The sequence below is a fragment of the Pantherophis guttatus genome, chromosome 5 (genome assembly GCF_059756535.1).
Source record: "Pantherophis guttatus breed Tessera chromosome 5, ASM5975653v1, whole genome shotgun sequence".
NCBI classification, from domain to species: domain Eukaryota; kingdom Metazoa; phylum Chordata; class Lepidosauria; order Squamata; family Colubridae; genus Pantherophis; species Pantherophis guttatus.
The window spans coordinates 122,142,764-122,152,600 of NC_142067.1; the positions used below are offsets into that span (position 1 = coordinate 122,142,764).

General features: G+C 38.5%; 1 protein-coding gene across 3 annotated transcripts in view; it reads left to right on the plus strand.

Annotated features, from left to right (window-relative positions):
- The window catches only part of PCDH9 (protocadherin 9), a 926,161-nt gene extending 916,676 nt beyond the window's left edge, over positions 1–9,485 (plus strand). For all 3 annotated transcript variants that reach the window (XM_034416729.3, XM_034416749.3, XM_034416739.3), the window contains exon 4: positions 6,962–9,485. In XM_034416729.3, the coding sequence (XP_034272620.1) occupies positions 6,962–7,335 (374 nt within the window). In that variant the 3' untranslated portion in view covers positions 7,336–9,485. The remainder of the gene's footprint in view (positions 1–6,961) is intronic.
- The last annotated feature ends 352 nt before the right edge of the window (positions 9,486–9,837 follow it).

Consider the following 9,837-nt stretch of genomic DNA (forward strand, 5'->3'; position numbering starts at 1 on the left):
GACAGTGAGAACAATTAATCAGTGGAACAACTTGCCTCCAGAAGTTGTGAATGTTCCAACGCTGGAAATTTTTAAGGAGATGTTGGATAACCATTTGTCTGAAGTGGTGTAGGGTTGGACTAGAAGACCTCCAAGATACCTTCCAACTCTGTTATTCTATTTTATTCTAGAACACATACTGTATAACAATATAGTATGCTGGTTTAACAGCTGCGAACAGGAAGGCACTACAGAGAGTGATCAATTCAGCACAAGAAACCATTCTAACACCACTGGATGACATCGCCAAGTCTCACTGTTTCAGCAGAGTAAGGAAGATACACGCTGGCCAGTGTCTCTTCACTTTTATCATTGGGCAGAAGACACAGAAGTATAGCTAGCCAGACAAACAGGTTTAAAAATAGCTTCTACCTACAGGGGCTGTCAGACTCTTAAACACAATATAGCACCACAAACAGATTAACATGATGAATTTCACTGGTGCTAGTGTAGTGTGTCATATGTATATACCATGATATAAGATCAAACACCAGAGTAATATACATGTTGCACAGAATATGATGTACATATGGAAACGTACAACTAGTTTTCTTTTTCCCTAACTACTTGTATAAGGATTATTCTTTATATTATTCATGTTGTCTTGTATTCTTGTATGGACTTCACCAGTAGAGGCTAAACCAATTTCATTGTATACATGATGTACAATGACAATAAAGGTTTTGAATTTGAATTTAAGAGTGTGAACTATAAAAACACCCACAACTTTTCCTGAAAAACAATACTTCGCTTTATTTGAACTAAAAGTGCTAAGAAGAAATTACTGTAGCATGAGCCATGGTGGCCCAGTGGTTAGAATACAGTACTGCAGGCTACTTCTGCTGACTGCCGGCTGCCTGCAATTTGGCAGTTTGAATCTCACCAGGCTCAAGGTTGACTCAGCCTTCCATCCTTCTAAGGTGGGTAAAATGTGGAGCCAGATTGTTGGGGGCCATAGGTTGACTCTGTAAACCGCTTAGAGAGGGCTGTAGAGCACTGTGAAGCAGTATGTAAGTCTAAGTGCCATTGCTGTTGCTATTTCCACGGTAGGAAAGGAGGTGATTTAAGAGTCAGGCAACAATAGATTGTATTGGAATCTGAGGGTCTTGAGAAGTTGCTGATAATATGGCTTAGTAAGATCTCGGCTCTCTCCTAGATGCCTTTGGATGCTATATTACACATGTTCCTGAAAACATGACTAATTGTTAGCTGTCCTGGGAACTAGCAATATGAAAATTGAGGGGTTCCTTGGTGCTTTCTGAGCTTGATTGTTTCAGTATCCAAGTAAGTAACAACATCTGCACTAATGTGCTAATGTTACTTATTTGGCTCATGAAACATCTGCAAGAAAGCAACCAAGCTCAGAAGGCACCGAGGACTCCTCATTTCAGTCCTGAGCTACAGATAATCTCCTTTATTGATAACATGAAATGTCTCAGGTTCTTTTGCCCTTTTAGTAGATGTAGAGAGGATCGGGCTTCAGTGACTTCACATGGCAGAAGTGACTTAAATTGTGTAAAATTCTGGGAGTTTAAATACAAGCTGCAGCTTCATGGCAAAGTAGATAATGTATAAGCATAGAGCGCCAGATGATGCTACTTCCCTGCAGGGGTGGGATTCAAACATTTTAGCAACCGGTTCTCTGCCCGGTTGCTGGGTGGGCATGACCATGGTGGGAGTGGCCTACTCGGCCTCCTGCACAATGGCAGGGGGGAATTTTTGCCCTCCCCAGGCTCCAGAGGCCTTTCTCAAGCCCCCAGGAGGGCAAAAGCAGCCTCCCCTGGGCTCCAGAGGCCCTCCGGAGGGTGGAAACCAGCCTGTAACTTCTGGGAGACCCGTTTTACGCCCTCCTAGAACCTCCGCGCGGACACTGCACTTACCTGGCATCCAAAACGGGCTTCATGGAGACTCCTGGGAGGGTCAGGGTGGTGTGGGCAAGCCAGCCAGTCCTTGCAATTATCAGTTCGGCGAACCAGATGTAAAATTAGCATCTGGTTTGCCCAAACCGATCTGAACAGGCTGATTCCCACCCCTGCTTCCCTGCTTCAAATCTAGCTTCTATGGTAGATAGAAGCCGTCTGTTATCTGATTGATAACAAAGAGACAAGACTCTAACCATTGGCTTCCGTCTTCTGATTAATTGGACTTTTGCTGCTCAGGTATGGCAGTCCTAATTCCATGTGTGGCTCTTCAAGGAGAGGTTGAATCAGGGGTGAAATCCAAAATTTTTCTCTACCGGTTCTGTGGGCGTGGCTTGGTGGGCATGGCAGGGTTAGGATATTGCAAAATCTCCATTCCTACCCCATTCTGGGGCCAGCTAGAGGTGGTATTTGCCGGTTCTCTGAACTACTCAAAATTACCGCTACCGGTTCTCCAGAACCTGTTAGAATCTGCTGGATTTCACCCCTGGGTTGAATGACTGTTTATGTGCTTGTTGAGCAGGGAATAAAATAAGTTTATAAGTTTATTTGTCAAGAATATATAAGATAACAGGTAAAAGTATAAACATAATTTGAATGCATGAAAAGAGTAAGTAAAAAGGAATATTAGGACAGGGACGGTAGGCACGCTGGTGCACTTATGCACGCTCCTTACAGACCTCTTAGGAATGGGGTGAGGTCAACAGTAGACAGAGTACAGACTCTTGGGATACATAAACTCATTAGCTTGACAATGAAGTTTTTTTTTTCTCTCCTTTTAATTTGCTATGGTTTGTTTACATGACAAACATTGGAAAACAGGAGGAAAAATAATAATTAGATATGTTCGACACCTTGAGTTATTTATTAAAAAAAATATAAAGGTGGGATTAAAAAATATATTTTTTAAAAATGCACAAGTGCAACCCTAAACATTATTGTATTTGTCCGCAAATAGTGAACCCTATGTTTTAAAGATGAAAAATGGCGGTGGGGGATGGGGGGCAGGGTTAATTGGATAGTGTGAAGTTTTGCAAATGTTACCTTGGTTTTGCTTTTATTATTATTATCATCATCATTTGTAGCACAGTCAGCCAGATGTTCAGGCTCTATTATTATTTGCATTAAATCCAGACCTCCTGGTGATTTGTTAATTTGGGAGCTTCCAAGAAATCAGTAATTTCCTTCCAAGCAACTTCTCCTTAAACAAAGAGCAATCGGTTATCGGTAGATAAGATAAAGAAAACAGTTTATATATATATATATAAAAACCGGGTTTCAGGATGAGTAACTGAATGAAGCTGAGCATTTACTGGCCAGATGCCTTACCTGATGCCTACATGGAGTTCACAGCAGATATTTTCTCTTTGCATCCTGATTGAGAAATGTCTGTCACTGCCCAGGACTGAACTCTCAACCTTCCGAATGGGAAGCGAGCATCTTCACTTCTAGGCCACCGCGTCCCTTTTTATAAAGAAAGCAACTTACTTCAGAGAAAATAGGAAAGTTAAGAATTTTTTTTTGGGTGGAGGGCGAGTTGTGGTAATCATTTCCATTTAAAGCAGCCATATATTCAGAATCTCATGAGAAATTGTTGGTAGGGGTGGAAAATGGAAGGCTAAGTCACTCGAGATGAATGCATTTCACTTCCCCATCATATCTTCCTTGGTTAAATCAATAACTCATCTGCAGTTTCACTCCATTGAGAAATATGCAGAGAAAGAGCATGAAGTCTGTGCCTGTGAAAATAGGCCAAGACTCATTATCCGAATTCTGGGCTCAGCTAATATTTCCACTAGAGTTTCTGAAAGTGTACAAAGAATTTTTCATTATTTTTTTAAAAGGTTTATTTATTTATTTATTTACAAACATATCATTGTGGGAACAGTGCGGTATCAGAGTGTCTTGCATTTTAGTACAAATAAAACAATATTCTTCATATTTAATACAGTTGACAATCTTACAAAGTTTTAATAATAGTACACATATTTTGTTGAATTATAATCTTTCATTCTTTGATTATTCTATATTTCAGTATAATATTTTTATACCAATCTACAAATTCTAAATGTCACTCCATTTACTACAAGTAAAATATTAATAATCATATTTGCCGTGTTTAACAAACTTATATAGTTCTAGTAGTAATACACAGATTTATATTAAATTGTTTATCCCCTTTCTAATTTTTAGTTATGCCACTGTTGGGTTTAAAAAAAATAATCCCCTTTCTAATCACATTTTACTACAAATAAAATAACATTCATCATATTTGCGTTTGACAAGTTATATAATTCTAATAAGAATGCACACGTTTTTGTTAAATTATAATCTTTCATTATTATATTGTTCAATATTTCCAGAATTTTGCATTCTGTTCCCACTAAAGTGGCTGCAATTTTGATTTTGAGAAACTGAGGGGCGGGGGAGAGATGATTAACTTCCCTTGTTTTCCTTTCCTTGCTGCCTTTCTGCGCTGACCAGTGCAATGTTTCTCAAATTGATTCTGCATATTTACACATTATTCTTCTGACAATTTCTATACAGTAAATTGATGCAATCACATTCCAGAAAGTCCCCTGGGGAGGTTTTTTTCTTTCTGCAGATTGGAGAAAGCATTCCAGGTCAACCCTTCTGCAGACTGGACTGCTTCCTCTATCAGGATTATTGTCAGGGGTGAAATTCAGCAGGTTCTGACAGGTTCTGGAGAACTGGTAGCGGAAATTTTGAGTAGTTTGGAGAATTGGCAAATACCACCTCTGGCTGGCCCCAGAGTGGGGTGGGAATGGAGATTTTGCAATATCCTTCCCCCAGGAGTGGGGTGGGAATGGGGATTTTGCAGTATCCTTCCCCTGTCACGGGGGCACCAAGCCACGCCCACAGAACCAGTAGTTAAAAAAAATTGATTGTTGTATACTTCTGTAAATAGATAAATCAGCCCATTTGAGAGGAAAAATGCATGAACAGTCTGGGAGATGGTTCGTTCTGCTTTGCACGTCTTAAGCAAAGCAGGTTTATGCAAAGATAGGGCTTTTGCATGGCGTTGTAGCATTCCTAGTGGAAAGCCTGTATTTGGGCCATCAAGTCCAAAACACACACACACACACACACACACACACACACACACACACAGAGACAGAAATATGGTGCAAATATTAATGCATCTCTGGAAGAAGGCTCTGTTTGTATATAATCACCAGTAGAGTTCGCGATCTCCCTTGGTAATTGGCTCCATTAGCGCATTGCTTTTAGCATCAGGAATTCTTTTCTTATCATTCATCCAGAAACCAGCCAGGATTTCTGAATAATGTCTGCTTGAGAGAAGACTTGGCTTTTTACAACAGGAAACATTGAATATTGGTCCTCTTTTCTTTTCTTTTCTTTTTTAATGAATGTGAACCATTGAATCAAATTATTATTATTATTATTATTATTATTATTATTATTATTATTATTATTATTATTATTATTATTATTAATTTAAATATGAGACTCAGTCAACTGAACATTCAAAAATGCATCACAGATACCATTGACTGGTGCTAATGGTTGATACAGGTTGCTGCCAGAGTCCTAGGTATCAACCAAGTACCTTCTTAAGATGTACGATGTTCCAAATAGCTCAGTTTTTTGCAGTTCCACTAGTGTTATTGCAGGAAGCTGCAATTTGCTGATGTATGTTATAAAATTCTTGGATTATGGTATCCAAAATTCTTGGATATGGTACCATGGTGCCCCGGTGACAATGGGTATCACTGTGACATATTTCATCCATAGCCGCGTAGTTTCGATGGCCAGGTCGCGATATTTCATGATTTTTTCCAATTCTTTTTCTTCGACTCTGGCATCTCCTGGTACCGCGATGTCAATAAATTGTACATTTTGGTTTTCGACAACTGTGATATCTGGCGTGTTGTGTTCCAAGTGACAATCTGTCTGTATTCGAAAGTCCCACAAGATCTTCACCTTCTCATTTTCTATAACTTTTTCCACTTTATGTTCCCATGACTTTTTGGATACAGGAAAGTCGTATTTTTTACATAATGACCAGTGGATTAATTTAGCAACTCGGTTGTGTCTAGCTTTGTAATCAGTTTGTGCGATTTTGCTGCATTCACATATTAAATGTGAAACAGTTTCAATTTTGTTGTTGCGAAGTTGACAGTTTGGATTGTCGGTGGATGATTATTATTATTATTATTATTATTATTATTATTATTATTATTATTATTATTTCATTAATCATGAAACTCAGTCAATTGAACATTTAAAAACATATCACAAATACCATTGGCTGGAGCTGATGGTTGATACGGGTTGCTGCCAGCATCTTAGGTATCAACCAAGTACCTTCTTAAGATGTACAATATTCAGAGTAGCACAGTTTTTTGCTGTTCCGCTGGTGTTATTGCAGGAAGCTGCAATCTGTTGACGTGTTTTGTAAAATTCTTGGACATGGTACCAAGTGCCCCGATGACAATGGGTATCTCTGTTACATGTTTCATCCATAATCGGGTAGTTTCAATGGCCAGGTTGCAATATTTTGAGATTTTTTTTTTCCAGTTCTTTTTCTTCGACTCTGGCATCTGCTGATACCACGATATCAACAAAATTGTACATTTCGGTGTTCGAGAACTGTGCTATCTGGAATGTTGGGTTCCAAATGATGATCCTTCTTTATTCAAAAGTCCCACAAGATCTTCACCTTCTCATTTTCGATAACTTTTTCCACTTTATGTTCCCATGACCTTTCTGGATAAATAATAATAATAATAATAATAATAATAATAATAATAATAATAATAATAATAATAATAATAATAATAATAATAATAATAATAATAATGATGATGATGATGATGGTGATGATATATTGCCATGCTTGTGATTCTCTTGGTGTGTCTAAATGTGACATTGTTCCAAATTCTAACTTCTTTCTTTCTTTTTTCTTTTTCCTACTCTCATTCCTTCTCTCCCCTTGCCTCACCCACACCTCTTTGTAGATGGACCTCTTGGCCCCCGAGGACTGGCCGAAGCTACTGAAATGTGCACCCAAGAATGTCTTGTGCTGGGCCATTCAGACAACTGTTGGATGCCCCCTACCTTGGGCTCATACCCCCAGCCCAAATCTCCACTCTCCACCTTTGCACCTCAGAAGGAATGGGTGAAGAAAGAAAAACTGGTGAATGGACATACACTGACCAGGACCTGGAAAGAAGATAGCAACAGAAACCAGTTCAGTGACCGAAAGCAATTTGGCTCTGGGGAGGGGCATTTCAACCCTGCCAATCACATGACAGACATTCCTTTGGCTAACTTGAAGTCCTATAAACATGCAACAGGAGCCATGGAGAGTCCGAAGGAAAACCAGCTATAAGAAATGGTTTCTTTGGAGCAGGGACTTTAGCCTAGTTAGACTTGCTAATACTGTGTGTGTGTGTGTCAGAGCTTTATGTACTGGGTAGACCTCTAGAACTATGCGTCACATAGCTGAGATATGCATAACTGTGGAATAGCTCCATTGAACTACAATGCAACAGCATTTCTACTAGTTGTGTGGTTTTGTTACATAGACATAATCAAACTCTTACAGAGATTCTCTCCAGTTGGCAAATATCCTGGTTTTTCTTTTTCTTTTTCTTTTCAATTTATTGGGGATAATGGGGTGGGGCTGTTAATTAGCTTTTTTTAAAAGAAAGATATTTTTTATTTTTACCCTGGACTGCTGCTGTAAACAGTAGAAAAGTATATTGGAAGAGTGAGAGAAAAAAGAAAATATGGTGTGTATGTCTGTGTGAGTGAGTGAGAGAGTGAGAGAAAGAGAGAGAAAGAAAGAGAGCGAAATGAATTGCAATTCTTAGAAAGTATATCCAATTAGAAAATTGTGTTATTGTCGCCATTGAACCTGTGCTGGGACTGCTATACTTGACATCTTTACTGAAACAAAACAACTAAAACTGCAAACATTAAACCTACTGTGCTATTAACAACGTTAGTGGACACTTGTTAAGTCAATCAGTGTTCAAGTACTTGTAAATAGAACAAATTATTACTAATAACTTTTGTGTACTTATAACGTTCACCTAAAAATACTGTAGCATAATTCTGTGTTTCACGGTTACTTTTTTTGTCCCCTACTTTCTTTCATTCCTTCCTTTTCTTTAAAAGAAAAGAAAATGTTTGTTTTGGTGATGGTGTTTCGTGTTAAATAATCCGTCTGACACACCATGTTCCAAGGAACTCAAAACACTTGTGTTAAAATAAACAAAACAAAAACAGAGCAAATGAGGGTATGGGTGGGTGGGCGTTTTGATTTCACTTTTTTTTTCTAGTTAGAAAAGAAAATCCTATTTGCTAGTTCTAGACTATAAATACACTTGAAACAAGGGCTTTGAGATTTTAGCCACAATTATTATTATTTTTTTTTCCTTTGATTTGAAATCAAAGAGGAGCAACACGGGGTCATCAATTGTGATAGCAGCTGGATGGGTTGACTTTGACAGCAAAGTTGCAGGTTGTTGGCTGCATACTCACACTGATGTCGATCAAAATTAATGGAGGGTTATTTGCTATGGACACAGTCTATTAAGACGGTTGGCTGCGGGAGTCCCAATGAAATTAAGGAAAGGTATACCAGGATCCATGTATCTCCATGGGACTTGGGCAGTCAAATTTCCAAGGTAATTGTGCCATGCAGCACCAATCTCTAGCAGTTGCTTTCTTTACACTTGGGTGAAATGTGTTTTTACTTCGGACAGTTCCTATTGCTGAAATGGCACCAATTGTGTTGATCATCATCTGCCTTGATGTTGTAGTAACACAAGTGTTTTTAGATCATAGCCACAAAAATATTTAATGTGTTGTGCCTTCATAATGTAACCAAGCATTCTCCTGGTAGGGTAGTTGGGGGGAAAAATGAAAGAGTTTAGTCTCTAATTCTTGCTGTTTAACTGTTTGTTCTCATCGTTGGTCAATGCCTGGCAAATAACCAGTTTCACCGTCACTTGAAAAGGAACCAACAAAGTGACTCTAATGTAATAAGATCTCAGTTGCATGTCTAACAAATCCTAACCAACAATCTTAGGCTTTTTGTTTTCTTAAGGCATGACAAAAAAAATTAAACAAATAGCATGCAACATAGGGGAGAAATCGTCCTTAGAGGGAAAATAAAAGTAAAAATTATCTTGTGCCACAGTTAAACATTAGTCTTCAAATAAACTCAGACAATAAAAGTTGAAAAATATCAGTGGTTAATTTCTTTTTACCAAGAACAGCAATGACAAAAAAAATATTAAAACTAACTAAAGTTGTGTTGTATATAGCAGTTCTTATTTTCTTTCCTCCACAGTATAAGAGCATATAATGGGCTAGGGGGTGCATTGCTTATTACGGTACTTACGTCCGTTTGTGAGGGGTGTTTGATGACTTTGACTGAATAAATATCTAAACAGTTTTCCTTGTTACTGCTTTGCCAGTTCAACGTTATTTACAGTTATTCAGCTCTTGCAATAAATGTTCTGAATTCCTGATTGTCTTGTGGGAGTTTTTAGCCTTATTAACTCATTGATGGGAGGAAGAAATAACAAGAAGAAAGTAATATTCCGATTATTGTCGACGGTCTGCCTTCCCTTCCCCTGAATCTCTCCCATTTCCTTGTAGGAGATGACCAGGCTGAGCCTGAAGGAGGGGTCAAATGCATCATAAGTCATGAGTCCCTGTGGGCCCGCAAGATCTAAGTCCAGTCCACCTTGAATGCCTTTCTTATCTCCCGCTCATTTCTTTTGACCATTAGTTGGTCAGATTCTTTAGAGAGCTTAAAGTTGCAATAAATCTTTATACTCATTTGAGCTGCCTGAACCTCCTGATTTCCCTGGCATTT